Below are 19568 nucleotides of genomic sequence, written 5' to 3'. Positions count from 1 at the left end.
GATGTCTTTGGTAGTTGGTATCTTCAGAGAATCCTTGGGTACCACAGGAATGACTTTGTGGTTATTTATTGAGACTTGAATGTGAGGGGCTGCCATTTTTGTCATGACATTTTAGCAACGTGGAGCACTTCTCTGAACATGATCCAGCACATGTGTGCCTCAGTGTTGAAGAGACGCCAATAAGAGGAGATGCCCATGTTCACCTGTCTGCATCAGATAGATGATGGATTTTACTGAAGTGGGGATGCACCAGTTATCTATCTGCCTGGGTGATTACATCCAGAACCTGGTGCTGTTCCATGGTGTGGTGGATGAGGTATGGACTCCCAAACCTTGGAGTCCAAGGGGAAGTCCAAGATGGGAATGTTCATGAATGCATCCCGTGATGAGTCTAAAGGAAAGTGTCTGTAAAACTACTATACTACAGAGGGGTAATACTAGCAGGGGTACATACGTCTGCTCTTCATTATGTTGGCTTTGATATTTTTATTGAATTTATGTCATGTTTTGGAGATTTGTTTCCACTGTGAACATGCAGTTTTGTTGGTTTTCACAAACTCTTGCACAGGAATTTCTCAAAAGCAGATTATGAATATAAGTTTCACCTGTTTGTATAGTAGTGCTGCACCTAACAGTTACTCATTATTTCCTGTTTTAACTAATAGTGTGTAGGCTGTGACAGAATGATGACACTTAAATGCACATCATGAATGTGACATTTTAAATGTCTTGTGTTGTCTGAACAGCAGCCAAACACTGAATGATCAATGTGCAGTGAGATAAAACAGAAAAACGGTGAATCTCACATTTCAGGCGAGAAAATCAGAAAAGATGAACAAGCAAAGCAAAAAACACTCTCAGCCAAGCCTGAACAGCTCTGCATTTTTTGTGGTTATCAATAACAAAATTGCATGTTTGTAGATGCACTTATTATAATAGAGAGACGTCATTAACGTCGGCCCTGTCTGAATGTGTGTTTGACCGTAAATGTCAACTTCCTTTATAGTTGAAATGTCACTTGTTGATTGCTTGTCATCGGCTACGTGTCACTGACAGGTCTCGGAAAATGAAATGTTGAAAAATGCCAAGAACATAAACAAATGAGTCATAACACATATCTACATCCCAACATAAAAAAAAAAAAATATTATGGCTTGTCCTCAATAATATAACTTAATACACAAAATTTAATTTAGATTGCCCAAAAACATTTGGGAAATTGACTGAAATGTAGGAAAATCCGCTGCTACATAAAAGAATGTGGCGTGAGAACATCTACATCCAGACTTCACTAAAAAGAATATAAAAAAGTTCTCTCTTGACAAAACAGTTCCACCAAATATTTTGATTGTACACATTGAGAGACTAGTTGAAAAAGAAAAAAATGCAAATTTTTCCTGTGTATAAAAAGTAATAATCCAGCACACATGGATTACACTATGTAACACAATTTTTGTTCCTGGCTTCTAAGTGTTATATTTCAACTGCTTATGTCTAAAGTCTATGGAAAAATGACTACATTCAGCACAAACTTTGATGTTATTTTTTTTTTTACGTTCTAGAAAGTTCTAAAAGTTTCTTGAAATTTCTAGATAATTCTCTAAACTTCTAGAAAATTCTGGACAGTTCTAGCAGTTAAAGAATATTCTAGAAGACTACTCAGTAGTAGTGAAGGCGAATCGAGAATATTCTTGAAAACAGACAAATTTCAAGATATCATTGTCCTGATCACAGAAGCAAAGTTTCTGTGGAATAACAGCTATTTTCTATTTATTTAAGGCATAACAGGTTAGGAAAACACACTGTGTACCCAGGAACAAAACAAAAATAAAAATTTGTTACATAGTGTTATGATCAAAACTCAAATTTTAACTATATATATTTTATATTAATGATTCATTTTTCTTGTGATGACAGTGATTTTGTGTAAGTTGTACAAAAACCTTCTAGAAATGAATGATTTTTTAAAATTCCTCCATTATCATGATTGCCAAAAGATTTTCTGAGTCAATATTCAGAATCGACATAAATACATATTTTGCAGAGATACACTGTAAATTTAGAAATCAATATGATGTTTGCACCCCACCCCAAAAGTAAGGAAGGAAATGAACCAGAATTCAGATGTAATTGTCCAAACTTTATGGTTCTTCTCCTTATTGTGATTGATTATTCCATCAGATGTTTTGGAGATCATTTCGAAACTTACAATAAATGAATTAAATGTATTAAAAGGGGCCTCATTATGTATAGAAGCACTTATTTAGAATGATGTTTTTCTTTCATATAATTGGTTATCCCATCAAATCTATTGGTGATTGGCTGTCAACACATAGTTATTTAAATTGCTTCAGCTGGTAACACAAATTAACAAGCTGATGCTGCAAATTTTGTTGAGTCAAAGCACTTTTAAAGGTTGGTCCATTATATTATTGGTTTTTTTAAGTGAATGAGAAATCAATGGCATGTTTAAAAAAAAAAAAACTCATTTTGCAAAATAAAGTGAAGCTGTGAACCAGTCATAATTAAATAAAATATAAACAAATTTTATCAGTATCACATTATAATGAGAATCTTTTTATGTTATAACAAGATCTTTTCACCTTATTACAAGAGACGAACTCATTAGAACGTTATTATAACATACTTTTATCAGATACAAACCTATGTTGTTATAGTAATGGTATAACCTATTATGGGGCAGCGTTATAACATTATTGTAACGTTATTAACGTTATTATTTTTTAAGAGCTGACGTAATGTGAATTTCTCCACTGTGAGATCAATAAAGTCTTATCTTATTAGGAGATACAGGCTTGTGTAATTTTGTATTTCCGAATAATGTGGTTAGTGCACTTGGTTTTGGTGCAGAAGGTCCCCGGTTCAAATCCCACCCCTATCAACATCTCTCCTTGTAATGTGGAGTTGCGTCAGGAAGGGCATCCGGCGTAAAACTTGTGCCAATTAAACATGCAAATCCACCTTGGAATTGCTGTGGTGACCCCGAGTGCAAAACAAGGAACTTACTAATAACCTCGTTCACACGTCATAAAAAAAAAATCACATGATAAGGCGATACTGATGATTTTTGTTTTTAATTAAGTGGTGCAGCAACTAAAAACTCAAGAGCCGACAAGATTCTCAAATTAACATCAGAACTTTTTTTTTTTTTTTGCGGGATGACAGTTGATGCTTTTTTTTTTTTTTTAATGTTTCAAGGTTGTCACGTGGCGGGTGATCGGAGTACGGATCCGGTCCGCGGTGTCGTAAAATATCGATAAACAGCTGTTTGTCCATCATTGGAGGACGCGGGTGTCAAACGGGGCCGGACCGCGTGACAATTGGTTCGGTTCAAGTTTTAGTGCGTTTGGCTGGAAAAAGCCAACCAGGAAGAGAGCGCACATCTCTGCGCAGACACCGCGTCCTCTCTCTTCTCTCTTCCACCAACACCAGATCTCCCAGTTCAGATCGGCACCAGTCCCGGTTCGTGCCGCCGGTTCGCTCCCGACGCTGAACACCGGAACCGCCGCGTGAGTTACGCCTGATTAATGCTCCTCTGCCGCTTCTATTTCGGATGTTTGAAGTTGTTACGACTGGACAGCCGTCCAAAAACACCTTCTCTCTCTCTCCTTTTTTTTTATTCTTTCAGCTTCGTGAACCAGAAGCCGACACGCGGGAGCCGCCTCGCGCCACAAACCCCGAACCAGCACCGCGACGCGTCGTTCCGATAAATGCGAATTCCGTTGAGAAAATGTTCACAGGAGGGGCGAGTGCCCTTTATTTCGCTGCCTGTGTTCTCTCTCCCCCCTCCTCGCTTCCTTTCCAAACCCATATTTAGAGCCTGGCTACGTCAGGCTGCTGTATCACTCTCTTCCCCGTGTGCATTCTCGCATAAATATACATTTATATGTTTGTGCGTCCTCCTAAAAGCTTGTGCCACCGTTCAGGAGGACACTATCATAATTCTTCTCGTCTTATCTCCATGCAAAGCCCAATAAACCATCTCCCCCTGGAGCCTGTCACCCAACTGTGACATGGAAAATGTCAAATAATGGCCTTGTCAAGCTGATCCAAAGCTGGTTATCTGTTATTTTATTCCTTTATTCTCAGCCTGACACTTTGCAACTCAAGCGCAGTTTTCTCCTTCACAGATGTGCAACCTGGATGAACTGGGATATTTGTTTGAACCATGCTGGCATTTTCAACATGTTGGGTAATTCCTTTTTCCCCATGGCAAACTTTGAGGTACACTCAAAAAACTGACGCATTGGATGAACTCAATTCAATTATGTGCAGGATTTCCATCGAATAAATATATGTAGCCCCAACTGAAATAAAGCACATCCATGCAAGATAATGTACTTGGGACTACATATATTTATTCGATGGAAATCCTGCCCATAATTGAATTGAGTTCATGCAATGAGTCATTTGTTTGTGTGGTACACTCAAAAAACTGATGCATTGGATGAACTCAGTTCAGTTATGTGCAGAATTTCCATCTAATAAATATATATATAGCCCCAACTCAAATAAAGCACATCCATGCAAGATAATTTAATTTAATTTAGTTGGGACTACATATATTTATTAGATGGAAATCCTGCCCATAATTGATTTGAGTTCATCCAATGAGTCATTTGTTTGTGTGATACACTCAAAAAACTGACTCATTGGATTGGATTCCATGTAATAAATATATGTAGCCCCAACCCAAATAAAGCACATCCATGCAAGATAATTTAATTTAATTTAGTTGGGACTACATATATATATTAAATGGAGTTCCTGCCCATAATTGAATTTTCATCCAATGAGTCATTTGTTTGTGTGATACACTCAAAAAACTGACTCTTTGGATTGGATTCCATCTAATAAATATATGTAGCCCCAATTCAAATAAAGCACATCCATGCAAGATAATTTAATTTAATTTAGTTGGGACTACATATATTTATTAGATGGAAATCCTGCCCATAATTGAACTGAGTTCATGCAATAAGTCATTTGTTTGTGGTGATACACTCAAAAAACTGACTCATTGTACTGGATTCCATCTAATAAATATATGTAGCCCCAACTCAAATAAAGCACATCCATGCAAGATAATTTAATTTAATTTAGTTGGGACTACATATATTTATTAGATGGAAATCCTGCCCATAATTGAATTGAGTTCATCCAAAGAGCCATTTTTGAGTGTACTTTGGCCATCCCACCCTCACGGGAGTTCATGGTGGCATTATGAAAAGTACATTAATCTATGGGTTTGTGACGGGGGGACGAAAATGGGGCACTTTTCGTGACAGGGCACGAAATGGGGGTGATGTGATCTCTGGGGGGGTTAGGGGAGGGGAGGGTAGACACTAATGCTATGGTTATGATTACAGATAGGGTTAGGGGAGGGGAGGGGAGGGTAGACACTAACGCTATGGTTATGATTACAGATAGGAGAAGGGGAAGATTATAAATAGCAAAAAAAAAAAAAAAACTTTCACAAAAATTGTGTGCTTTTCGTGGCGGGGGCACGGAAAAAACATGAGACTAGGCTGACTTTGGCAATACCTTGCAATAGGTTTTCTAGATTGCACCTTGAGCAAAAGTTAAGCTGGTACTCGGTCCAAGTCCAACATTTTACATCTAGAGTCTAACTGATATAGATTTTTGAGAGTCCGATGCAATGCTGATATTGGAGAGTACAAAATTTACGATCTCAACATTATATATCTGCTAATATATACATAAAAATGGCTGCTTCTGAACATTTCATTATCAAACCCTTATGACAAAGAAATGCAATTGAGGCTTGATGTTTGACACTTTAAAGCACACCAGTACGTCCCGCTAAAGTACATCACTCTGTCGTCATGCTGCCTTCACTTGGATCAGCAGTTGTCATGTCACATCGTGTAGGTTTTGCTGTTTTCTTAGCTGTCTCCACCTTGTTTTATCTTAAACTCTTGGGCATGATCGCAAAAGGGTTTCGATTAAAAAAAGTAGATGTGAAGAGCTTAAGATTTGGCTGTGAAAAAATTTTCAGTCAGATTTTTTTTTTTTTGCTTTAATCCCTGGAGTTGTGTCAGTTGGGGTATCTGACGGAAAAAATGTGCTGTGTGGTTCCTATCAGGATTTATTTTATCGTTTTACAAATAATGATTATAGTGTTCTGGCCCTACAGTGTCTTTTTGCATTCACTGTCTTCTTGATGACTCTTGAGACTCTGTCTGTTTGACACTGAGAGAAGCTGAAGATCTGGTTTCTAACCAGTTAGAGGTGGAGTACCGTGTCCTTGATCTTCCTGCAATTGAGAGCTGACTTTTTGAGGATTACCAGCAGGCCTGGCTGTGTTTAAAGAGGCAAATTGCCTTTTTGAAGGAACACTGCCGCACGAGATCATATCTTACAGGTTATTCTTCTCTGCAGTGACCCTCAACTGCTGAAAAATTGTGTTTTCAAAGAAGTCTTGATAAAAGATTAGTATCAAAGTTGGAGCTTCTGAAACACTGGAACACATGAGGATACCATTGGGATAGATTTATGAAGCAGGACTGGTTTTGAATCAGAGATATTGGCCTCAAGTAAACGTTTTCAAGGCTTAAAGATAGCTAATCTTTTAGATAGCGACAGTATTAGCTTATCATAAGAGTAAAATACTGCTGAATGTGTCATTTTTATATTAAATTTCAATCTCAGCTGGGAAGGTCACGCAACAAGAATTATTAAATGTTACTAGAGGAGTATTGCCTTTAGCCACGCTATGGCAGTGCAGATGTAAAGAGACGTACATTGAAATGAGTGTTCGTATTCTGTCATGTTGTCTCATTCATTATTTCCACTGGGATATGACACTGTTTTGTGTTTTCATGGACTGGGTATTGGGTAGGATTTTGGGGGCTTCTGTGCCTTTGATGGCAAGGAAAGGTGTACTGTCCTTGATTTCATGGATGATGCTGTGATTTTTGTGAAATCAGTGGAAACCCCAACTGAAGAACTTGAGGAGCTGAGTAAGGAATCAGAGCATCTGGGTTTGCGATTGGCTTGGATCAAGGCTAAGAACCAGCCTTTTAATGATTTTCTGGACTTGGCCGTCAGAATCCAGTGAAAGTGTTGAACTTATCGCAATGGTGACATTCATGTCTCTTGGTCCGCTGCCTTGGAGTTATGAGGTCATTGACCAGAAATGTTTGCCGATGCCAGTATCTTGGCAGGTCAATAAAGGTCCAAGTCTTTGAGGTCCTGGTGCTTCCTTTCTTGCTGTATGATTGTATGACTTGGACATTAGGGCTGTTCATATATAGTGAAAAAATAAAAGTTGTGAGAGACTTCGGGCCACATGTTGTTTCTGTTCCACTTGGGGTTTTTTAGGTGTAGACCAAATTTCAACTCAATCAGATAAGATTTAGAGGTCCCCCAGAGTAACACATGTTCCTCTCCCTCCGCTGGGAAGGCAACGTCACCCTAATGGGAGAAGACTCTGATGCCATTATTTTTCTTTTACAGGTACATGTGATGGCTTCTAATCCCAAAAAGTGGTGGTTGATTTGTCATCCAGAGGAGAACATTACTGGATTAATACATTGCTTGTTTGGGGAAATTGTTGCTTTGTGGGGGACCCCTAAATAATGTCCGATTACAATAAAATTTGGCACAGATCTTTTATTTTATTAGTGGAACAAGAACAACATGTGTGGCCCAAAAGATTTTCTAACATTTGACGTTTTGAACAGGTCTGTTGGCCACTAACAACTGACGACTGGATGTCTTTGGTATTGGATCTCTTTGAAGGATCTTTGGGTACCACAGGAATCACGTTGCATCAAATGAGGGGTTACTCAGGGAGTCTAAGATGAGGAGTATCACATGCATTGGGAGGGAACCTCAATAATTCCATTTTGGCCATATGGCACATTTCTGGGTTCTAGCACATTGGTGCCTCAGTGTTGAGGATCCCTGCAACTGAAGGGCCAGTAGGAGAAGCCCAAAGGGATACTCACGCTTCACCCAATTGCTGCAAATAGATTATTACTTTTAAGAGATATGGATGGACCAGTTGTCTGCCTTATCGGTTGCCAGATAGGATCAAAGACAGTTCTGTAGTGCAGTGGATATGGTACCATGCGGCACCATCGCATGCTCCAAGACCTGATGTGACCTGGAGATTTCAAGATCAAAAAGCTTTTTGTTGTCAGGTTTTTCTTTTCCGATGAGTTTTACGTGTTCATATTTGTTGAATGATTTATACAGAATGAGCAAGTAAAGGAGGAATACACAACCAGTGTAAACAACTTGTGGTTCAGGCAGTTGCACTTTAAGTTTCTTGGACCTCGAGCTAAACTCGTAGCGGCTATCGGCAGCACCAGTTTCACAATGCCCAGCTTTTCCTATCGGAGTACCGCTGTCAATATTGTTTATGTTTCAAAAAATGTTGCTGTATTTGACATTTGAGGAGCAGCTGGTTTTAAAAATGTGATCACACTGCAGAGTATCATCCAGCAGGCCTGAGTGCTTCTCACGGCCACACTTCATATCACTGATATGAAGCTCTTTTGGGGAAAACATTGAATGAACCAATTAAATTTGTGAAGTAATGGGGTAGGACAAGGAGCTCTCATGTGTAAAATTTTATTTGATTTACAAAGTGAAAGTTGCGCGGTGGAAATTGTTTTCATGTATTTCTGCATATACTTGACTTATCAATCAAGATTTTTTTTTTTTAATATGTGTGGTTTCAGGCTGCAACTAATGCTTGTTTATATTAGCACTTAATCTATACACAAAAAAACTAAGAAGTAAGTCCTGTACAGGCCCTGAGGCCCATCACGCTTGTGTGTATCCCCAAATGCCTTAGCATGAAGTAGATGAGTCTATAACCCCTCCTGTTCGGGACGCCAGTCCCTCGCAGTTACTCTCCCAGCTAGGGCCACTACCCGTTTCCAATGCAGATGAAGTTTCTTGTACAAGAACACAAACAGGTGGCTTCAGTGGGAATTGAACCCAATCTTGTTGGCAGTCCAGCTCTTTTATCACTAAGTTACGGGGTCTGCAATTTCAGAAAAAAGTTATCCAATTGTTTTATTTGTGATTAGGATTAAATTGTTGTAGTGTGGCTTATGAAAAAGCTATATAAGGACAAATTGATGAAATATTTAACTGCTTGTCCCTGTTTTATCTCTAGGCCCAATGTAGAAGCATGTGAGGACTCACGCTAAGCAGAAGGGTTCCCTCAGACAGAGCCACGGTGCTGAATGGTGGGACAACATCCCAGTTTGGCCCCATGGTGGTGCTATGGGTGGGGCCTGGCCTGAGCAATCACTACGATTTGGCAGGACAAAGAAGATGAATGAGACTATCAACCACGGAAAAGAAATGGCCAAAAGGCCGAGCAACAAGATGGAAAGGAGCTCGGCCCAAAACAGAAAGCTCAATCCGTGCCATGAAAAGAAGCGGTACAGGAAGTTATACCCATTGCGGAGAAGGATTGGGGGATCGGAAGGGCAGGAGCTTAGTTGTCATGTAATCCTTACACGATTAGACGAAGAAGTCCGTGACCAAGATAGTTTGAAAGAAAGGAACAGAAAAAACAGATGCCGACAGTTATCGTGCAAATCTAGAAAGGGGAAAACCAACAGAAGACATGAGGTAAAGACATTACCAAGAGTCAAATCAAAGCCAGTCTGGCCAAGTCAGGGTGAGTGTATTCCCGTCCCGCAACCACGTAAGCGTAGACTAGCTTCTTTGAATGCTGAGGCAGTCAACAGTTTACTGCTTGAAAGAGGCACTGATCCTCAGCCGGCAACCAAACAGGCCAGAAGACAAGAAGAGCCCGCGAATGGAGGACATTTCCTGGATGCAGATTCCACCAGGAGTTGTGTTCTCGGAGGTGCTAAGACTTCCCGTAAGCACACCAGTAAAGTTTCTACTTCTCGCAAACTTGAATTGTGCCAAAGCTCTAAGAAGTTCAGAAAGACAAAAACCAAGGGATTAGACAGGAGTGGAGGGATGAGTCAGGAAATTCTGGATGCTCCTGCACCCAGAAGATTGGCTGGTCTCAATGCTGCAGCCCTGCTAAAGTTAACCAGCTCTTCTGCTACAAGTAAACAGAGAGTGAAGGCAACGCCCACAACCACTGTCACAACAGACCGCAAGACTCCTACGGTCACATCAATTCCAAAACAGCACTCAAGGGTCAAACACAAGGGGAATTCTCAAAAGCAGAAGGGAAAGAAGCTCTCTCACTTGAACAGTGGCTGCACAGCCTGCAAGAAGAAGGCAGACTTTGAGCCTAAAGTAGAATGGGAGACAGGCAGCTGCACCCATCGACTAACCAAACCAGGGTACCAGTCACGAAGTATGCTAGCATACTCACTCAAGTCAGTGAAGGAAGAGCAGCTGGAAGCTGAACTGAGCCCATACTACTGTTGTCCACCAGAGGGCTCAGTGGAATACTGCCATCGCTTGGCCTTTTCTTGGGTCAACAGCCCTATGGAGAGTCAAATGATCAGCAGCTAAAGTCACCCATAGCATCCGTGAGAAGGGACTGCCTTGTAACCTCACCGTCTTTGACACATTCTCACCCACATACAGCTCTGGCCCTCAGCCCCCACCCATGCCTCTGCACCGCTGATCACTGCTTCTCCAGCTACTATGTTCACATCGCTCATCCTGCTCACACTGGATCAACGTCGGCAGCCCTGGCTTCTCAACCTCTGAACTTCGCGCCCTCCAGTCTGTGCCCTAATCGGGTGGCTGGTTCCAAGCTAATGGGTCCGCGGGTGTCTCACCCCTCGGGGTTGGCCCACCATGCCTACTGCAACACAGTGGCCTCGCCATGTTTTGGTGAAGCCTGCGGAATTGGGGGTTACACCTACAGAGCCGTACCCCCGGTCACCAACACAGCGTGCTCTTTCAGCACAGGATGCAGCGGATGCACACACGGCATCAAAACAGGTGAATGAAGAACAGAGAAAACTGATAAGAGCTAAGGCAGCCTACAAATCTATCCATCATATTTTTAAACTCGAGTGCCTTAACAGCTGTCCGTGACTTTTCACAAACACAGGTTCATTATCTGCCCATTTGCTGCTCTCATTCCAAAGTGAACCATTCTCGCCAGCCTCTTGTAGCGACTGTTATGAATGAAACACTTACTGTAGCTCAATATTATACTTGGATAGCATTACTACTTAGAGCAGGGGTGGCCAAGTTCGGTCCTCGAGAGCCACATTCCTGACACTCTTAGTTGTCTCCCTGCTCCAACACACCTGAATCCAATGAAAGACTCGTTAGCGGACTTTTAATGAGCCTTTCATTGGATTCAGGTGTGTTGGAGCAGGGAGACAACTAAGAGTGTCAGGAGTGTGGCTCTCGAGGACCGAACTTGGCCACCCCTGACTTAGAGTCTTTCGATGTTTATTGCATGCCTCTAGCTAGTTCCATGGCTCAACAAGTCTGTAGGTTTTTGTGAGCTTTGAAATTGCCTATACCTTAAGATGTGATTTAAATATTGCTTGATAAGGGGTCCCAGGCCAGCGTTGCATATAGTTAGGTTGATAAATGATTGAAAAACAAGCAGATTTTGGATGTTTTTTAACAGCAGTACTTCTGTCACATTCCCCCTTTTCTAGAGTGTTATTCCTCCCCTGAGGGTGACCATGGCCCATCCTTGCTGGTTCCACCAACCCTGCCCATTTCTGGTTGTCCTCTATCCAGCGTGCCCTCTTCTACCCAGGGTAAACCCCACCTGCTGACTCCCCTGACAGGGCAAGACCAGCCCAAGTCCAGGATAAAGCTGGTCCAGGAATTCCCACGGAGCCCCAAGCCGTCCAAAGCCGCGCTGTCTGTAAGCTGTACGTGGCTACCCCAGAAACAGCCATCACCCACGCCGAGCCTCAGTAGCACCAAACAAAAGAAAGTCAGCCGCAGACGTGTCACCAATGGATGGCGAGCTGTTGGCGCACCCACAGAGAAGGAGGTTTTCATCGCGGTGGGTTATTTGTGTTTCTGCACAGTAACAACGAACATATTTTTCTCTTTAGCAAGACTTCTTTTTGCCTAAAAAGTAGTGTAGCAGAAGCCTTTACATCTACCCAGCTGCCTTGCAGATTGAAACTCGGCTGTTGTTTGGGAATACAGTAGTGCTTTGAGCAAATGCCTTCATGTTACAGAGTTCTTTTTGTCCTTGTAATGGGCATTCTCGCAATCCCTGTTGTTGTGCATGTACACAGATGTGCAAGTATATGTGCTTTTCTCTCTCAGGGAGAAGATGAGACGGCCCTGAGGCATTGTTACGAAGGAGTAGAGAGGGACGGTGAAGTAATACATGTCAGGGATACGGTGCTGCTACGATCAGGCCCCAGGAAGAAGTCTCTCCCATATGTTGCTAAGATATCAGCGCTGTGGGAGGACCCCAAAACAGGTAGCGGAGATGAGCGGGAGGAGATTACGGCTGGATGGCAGCATTGATGGATGTGACCAAGGGACATATGGCCTAGATTGTTAATCTGCACCTTCATGTGCATGTTTTTGTGTGTCTTGGTTCCCCGCCTCAGGAGAGCTGATGATGAGTCTTTTCTGGTACTACCGACCTGAGCACACCCAGGGAGGCAGAGATCCCAGCGCGCACTGTGAGGTGAGAGCCAAACAGCGATGAAGTGCAGTTCTTGTAATTTGTCAAAATTAAATACCAGTGGGTTTTTTTTGTTTCGTTTTGTTTGAGAAAAACGGTAAAGGCAAGCCACCGACGTGCACGTTTTAACATCTAATAATGCAAACGATAAACAAATGCATGATGCATGGATGTGCTTTGTATAAACCAGCAACATTTATAGCTGTGTAAGAAAGATATAACATGGATGCATATTTTTATATTTTATGGCACCAAGTAAAAAAATTATGTTCGCATAAAAAAATCTGTTTTGTGTATCATAAAATAAAACCAACATTCTGCAACTGAATCTAAATTAATTTGATTTCTTCAGAAAGAATTTGGTATTAGTTTGTTTACATGTTTTGTATAGCGCACAAAGGAATAAAGTAGTAGCACAGTTCATGGAAGGGAGCCGTCGGGTCATTTCTTTGTCTGGTTGTTCGGCAGTTCCCCATATTTGAATGTAACTCTCTTGGTTGCTTCCATTGTAATTGGGGCCATCCTGCGTGGAAGTTTTATGCCGGGCGCCCTTACTGATGCAACTCCAGAAATACAAGGAGAAAGGGGCATGGGTAGCCTTGAACTTTGGACTATCTTGTTGGGAGGCAACAACAGTATGACTGCGCTACTGTGCACCAGTTCCTATATTTGATTATCATTCAAATTTCCAGTCTGTTTGCACAAGTCAGTGCAACGAGACGACACTGGGCTGAATTGTTGAACCACGCTAAAGGCGTGTTCACATCATGGTGGCATGCATTATTGTCTCTGCTGCATCATGACAGTCCTTTGTGCAGGAATTGAAATTTCAGATTTGTTGAACATTGAGAAAATGTGCTAAACTTTCTATGTGCAACCAATGAGTGATGAGTAGGGTGGTGACATAATATGTCAGAATTAAAAGTGCAATAACAAATTATGTTCTTGTCAAGAACAAGTTAAAAGTCGCAATTTTTGTGTAGGTTTGTGAGGTCTTGCAACTTATACTCCAGTCCAATTTATACGAGGGCTGTCCATAAAGTATAGGTCCTTTTTTTTTTTTCAAAAACTATATGGATTTCATTCATATGTTTTACATCAGACATGCTTGAACCCTCGTGCGCATGCGTGAGTTTTTCCACGCCTGTCGGTGACGCCATTCGCCTGTGAGCACTCCTTGTGGGAGGAGTCGTCCAGCCCCTTGTCGGAATTCCTTTATCTGAGAAGTTGCTGAGAGACTGGCGCTTTGTTTGATCAAAATTTTTTCTAAACCTGTGAGACACATCGAAGTGGACACGGTTCGAAAAATTAAGCTGGTTTTCGGTGAAAATTTTAACGGCTGATGATAGATTTTGAGGTGATACTGTCCCTTTAAGGACTTCCAACACAGCGGGACGTCGTGCAGCGCTCCCAGGCGCCGTCGTCAGCCTGTTTCAAGCTGAAAACCTCCACATTTCAGGCTCTATTGATCCAGGACGTCGTGAGAGAACAGAGAAGTTTCAGAAGAAGTCGGTTTCAGCATTTTATCCGGATATTCCACTGTTAAAGGAGATTTTTTTAATGAAAGACGTGCGGGCGGATTGCAGCGTCGGCTCGCAGCCGCCGCGACACTCCGCCACAGGAAAAACACCTCCGTTGGAAGCCTTAAGGACAAGTTGGAACATATCTAGCTGTTAAACAATTTCTCATATACTCACTCCACTGAAAGCCATCAAAAGCCGCCTGGATTTTACAAATGGTTATCAACACGGAGGTGTTTTTCCTGTGCCGCCGCACCACGCCGGCTGCGTCCCGACGCGCGGACCCGTCCGCATGTCTTTCATTAAAAAAAAATCTCCTTTAACAGTGGAATATCCGGATAAAATGCTGAAACCGACTTCTTCTGAAACTTCTCTGTTCTCTCACGACGTCCTGGATCAATAGAGCCTGAAATGTGGAGGTTTTCAGCTTGAAACAGGCTGACGACGGCGCCTGGGAGCGCTGCACGACGTCCCGCTGTGTTGGAAGTCCTTAAAGGGACAGTATCACCTCAAAATCTATCATCAGCCGTTAAAATTTTCACAGAAAACCAGCTTAATTTTTCGAACCGTGTCCACTTCGATGTGTCTCACAGGTTTAGAAAAAATTTTGATCAAACAAAGCGCCAGTCTCTCAGCAACTTCTCAGACAAAGGAATTCCAACGAGGGGCTGGACGACTCCTCCCACAAGGAGTGCTCACAGGCGAATGACGTCACAGACAGGCGTGGAAAAACTCACGCATGAGCACGAAGGTTCAAGCATGACTGACATAAAAACATATGAATGAAATCCATATAGTTTTTGAAAAAAATAAAAAGGACCTATACTTTATAGACAGCCCTCGTATACCAAAGAAATTGGTAATTTCTTAATACTACTACTACTACTACTAATAATAATAATAATAATAATAACTATTTATAAAGGGCTTTTAGCAGGGGTGATGGCCAAGTGGTTAATGCGCTTGGTTTCAGTTCAGAAGGTTCCGGGTTCAAATCCCACCCCTGCCACATTTCTTCATGTAATGTGGAGTTGCGTCACGAAGGACCATCCGGCGTAAAACGTGTGCCAATTCAACATGCAGATCCAACTTGGATTTGCTGTGGTGACCCCGAGTGCAAACAAGGGAGCAGCCAAAGAGACTTACTTTTTTATTTATAAAGGGCTTTCACAGGAATCAATGCCCTAAATAAAAGAAACTCCAGTAACAAAAGTACACTGCAACAGTGCCCAAAAATCCCAACTTAAACAGCTGGATAAAAAATAAAATCAAAATGGGCTTACATTTTTATTGTAGTGTTGTCAACACTGTGGGCCAGCAACCATCAAATAACATCTAGTGTGTTGTCCCTCTCACATTTATTTGTCCATCTTGCTTATTTTTGGAATTTAAAAGTCCTTTTGGCACACACCACAAGCTAAGGGCTTCCTGCAAAAATCCACTGTTCACTTCTCCATCCATGTCCACCTGATGTTTTCTGTTGTCCCAGCTGCATCAGATAACATCGTCAATCATGTGTTTATTTGTCCATCTTACTTATTCTTGTAATTTAAAAGTCCTTTGGCTAAGTAACAGCACACACACTATGGTGTGCATGTGCTACATTGAACAGCGAGAAGGTGATGGCATAAAGAGACAGACTAATGGAGAGGAGTAGAAGGAACAGGAAGCCAAATCTGGCTGGTTGGCATTTGCTGTTTTGTAGGAATGTTCATCTGGCAGGGGGCACGCTTTTGCTACAACCACTGGTCTTGACTCATTGATACTGGGAATGAATTTTAGCAATGTCAGTTACTGTTGTTGTTCAGAGAAATTCAGTTTCTGAGGAATATGAATATTGGAAATGGGCTTTGTTATTATATAGTATAAATACAGGTAAGAAATTGATAATTCTCAATAATTCCATATTTAGCCATAAGTAAGAACAAGACTTTATACAAAAGAACAATCACTTTATACGTTGTCCATACTGCATCAAATAGCATCCAGCATGTTGTCCATCGTATGTTTATTTGTCCATCTTCATTATTTTTGGAATTTAAAAGTCCTTTGGCTAAGTAGCAGTACACACTCTGGTGTGCACATGTGCTACGTTGAACTCCTGTTTGTTGTTTGACTCACCCCCAGGAAAACGCTGTGTTAAAAAGTGAGTTCCACATTCTGAAAAAAGGTGCAACTTATACTTCGATGCATCTTATACATTCTTTTTTCCTCTTCAAGATGCATTTTTTTTAACAGGTGCAACTTCGGAAAATATAGTAATAAATAAATGTAGATCATGTACTCAAAGTCATAATGTGTATAATGTGTAGCAGTGTTTAGTACTTTGACTAAAGCAGAAGAAAGTATAGCACCAAAAACAGCAATGCGCACTGCGTAAAAACACAATAATGTGAATAAACGTCAATGGTTGAAGTTCCACTGTTGGATTATTGAGTGAGATGGAACATTTTTTTATTTTTTTTTATCTTTTTTCACACATGAAAGCAGAATGGAATATTAACAATCTATTCATGGAATTTGGCCTAATTGGGAAGAAGGTAAAGGGGCAAGTGTCCCATTTTGTGTTAGTCAATCAGGATAGACTGTTATCAGTATTCTTTATGTAATTACAGGTCAACCAAAGGAATTCTGTGCGATATGCATCCATTATAGGATTATTACATTAATATTGAAGATGCTGAGTGCTGCTGGAGACATCATTAGTTTTCTTTCTGCAGGTCGGAACCGCTGATCATTAGTTTGCTCGTCAGGGTAACTGCTGAAAATGATTATATCTCTGCTGTTTCAGTCCATCTCAAAGAACAAGTGAAGAATGCAATTTGTTTCCATTGACAACGGATATGTGTGTATGTCTGAGAGAGACTTTTTATTTATTTATATTTGTTTATTGGGTCAGAAGCACAACCCCAGCGCACATGAACAATTAGCCTCTCTTTCCTCCCAGTGTGATCATTTCTTCAGCTTTCAGCGAACACGAGACACAAGAAAACCTTGTATTGACGTGTCATTGTACACCCACTGTTTCAGAATGAGATTTTCGCCTCTCGGCATCAGGATGAAAATAGTGTGGCCTGCATTGAAGACAGATGCTACGTTCTACCCCTCGCCCAGTACTGTAGGTAAGAACGCGCGCACACACACCACTGCTGATGTTATCATACTTTTAATGTCTTGCAGGCAAAAGTTGTGTTATTTGCAAATATCTCAGTCCATTTAAGTTGTGTGTTTTTAGAGAGTTTAGTCTATGAGCCCGAAGCCAATTTTGGGTAAATCAGTATCATTTAAGGAGACTGAATAACAGCCTTAGAAAACTGTGGCTGACAAAATATATATACGGTGGCCATCCCTGGGTGGCAGGTATAGCTGAATAGGTGTCAATGAAGAATTACACAGGGGTCAAAATTTAAAACTTTTCCAAACATATTGAAAATTTACCACATTATTTGTCCAATCATAAGCATTATAAAAGGTATAGTTTGGACTATCTGTGACTAAATTTTATGGAGTTGTGGGGTAAAAACAACAAAAATTGTCTTATGTCAGTTTCAGTTTGTACAGGAGCCAAAAAAAGTTGCTCCAGCTTTTGTGAAAAGTGATGCAAATTATTGGTTAAGATAATAGGATTTAAAAAGGAATTGTCTGCTAGTTATCATGTTACGAAATTCTATCATCTTCGTATACACCTTGCAGTGCATTCATAGAGTCCAGTGCACATTGTCCATGTTTGAGCTTTATTTTGGTGAACAAGCATTCAATACGGTCAAAGCTATTCCATTTTTTAACCTCATCAACCAAAATTATTATTATTTTATTTATTTGCCAAAATAAGAGTATCTTCAACTTTCTTACCCCTGTACAAACTGAAATTGAGCTTTGTCACCATTTTTGCTGTTTTTGCCCCATAACTCCATAACATTCAGTCATAGATAGCCCAAATTACACCTTTTAGGAATATTGATGATCAGACAAATAACTTGGTGTGCTTTTCAATATGACTCCTGTGTAATCCTTCATTGATCCCAACCTAGCAATAGGTCCCACACTGGGATGGCCACCATACATTTTGTGTCAGTTATGATATACTGTGTCTGGATTGTGCCGTAAGGGCTGTTTATTCCCCATCAGTGGTACCAAAAAGCTGGCTGGTCCTTGGACGTATTTGAGCAATGATTAAATAGACTACATTTATATGGCACTTTTCTATCTGCGCTTTACAATAATGCCTCACATTCACCCCGATGTGAGGGTGCTGCCATACAAGGCGCTCACTACATACCGGAAGCAACTAGGGGATTAAGGACCTCACCCAAGGGCCCTTAGTGATTTTCCAGTCAGCCTGGGATTTGAACCAAGGATCCTCTGGTCTCAAGCCCAACGCTTAACCACTAGACCATCACCTCCTCAAGTTTGATGATATAATAACATATAATTTTGGCCTTTGTTAAAACAAACATTTTAAGGGCAATTCTGTGGTTGACTGTCATCCACATATCAAGTTTGGTGGAAATTGGCCAAAGGACCTGGGAGAAGTAGTAGAACAAATAACACACAAACAAACGTTTCTCAAATAATATGATGTAGCATTTGGAGTTTGACGTATTTGAGCAATGATTGGTTTTATTTGTAGATGGCCGCGTGCCTTCACTGTGTGTGTGTTGCGTTTGTGTTTTGGCAGATTTTGTGCCTTGGTGAAGCGGCGTTCCGAAGGTGAACCACCTGGCAGTGCCAGCATGGTGCCCTGCCATCCCGGCTTCGCTCCCCCATCCCACCGCTGCGTGCCCACAGACGTTGACCCCGAGCTGGTGTATCTCTGCCGGCACGTCTATGACTTCCGCTACGGGCGCATTCTGAAGAACCTGCAGTAGGGGGCGCCGCAACCATGAAGTAATTACCATTCATGCACAGGGGGCTGAAGGACTGAAAACCTCTGTGTCTTCTGCCAGGGCTCTCGGGATCAGAGCGGACAGGTCTGGTTTTGGTGAGGGACAGATTAAGCAAAAAGTGTTTGCGATACATTGTGAAGCACAGATCCCTTTAGCTGACAAAGATGGTGTTGAAATCCATGAGATGTCTCAGTCAAAGCACCAGTTTTCCTGATTCGGAAATGGAAATTTGTATTCATGAGCCCAGCTTGGATTTTTGTCTCCACAACACTCAAATGCATGATTGCATTTCCAAGCTTGACCCCAGCCCCCACATCCCTCACCATGCAGAAATGTCCTTCTCCAGGCAGAACTGGGCTGCTGTCAGGAATCGTTTTCCCAAAAGCATCTTAGCCCAACAATCACGTTTGTTGCATTTGCGCGCCGGTGGCTCAGGAATGGTCTGGCGTTAAGGTGCTTCCAGGGAACAGATGTCTGCACCGTCAGCACAAATGGTGTTCAGTCAAGCCAGAATGAAGGAGCAGCAAATGTAGAGTC

At 41.5% G+C, this 19568-nt stretch overlaps 1 protein-coding gene across 1 annotated transcript; it reads left to right on the top strand.

Moving 5' to 3' along the window:
- The first annotated feature begins 223 nt into the window (after nt 1-223).
- LOC117502776 (bromo adjacent homology domain-containing 1 protein-like) lies at nt 224-19253 on the top strand. Its single transcript, XM_034161892.1, is given in 8 exon segments — nt 224-316; nt 9187-10459; nt 10462-10947; nt 11625-11983; nt 12256-12415; nt 12549-12628; nt 17176-17267; nt 18824-19253. Coding segments are annotated over 8 exon segments (2733 nt in total). The 3' UTR covers nt 19014-19253.
- The last annotated feature ends 315 nt before the right edge of the window (nt 19254-19568 follow it).

This window comes from Thalassophryne amazonica, chromosome 21 (assembly GCF_902500255.1).
Source record: "Thalassophryne amazonica chromosome 21, fThaAma1.1, whole genome shotgun sequence".
Lineage (NCBI taxonomy): Eukaryota > Metazoa > Chordata > Actinopteri > Batrachoidiformes > Batrachoididae > Thalassophryne > Thalassophryne amazonica.
This window is presented reverse-complemented; position numbering and strand designations above follow the sequence as displayed.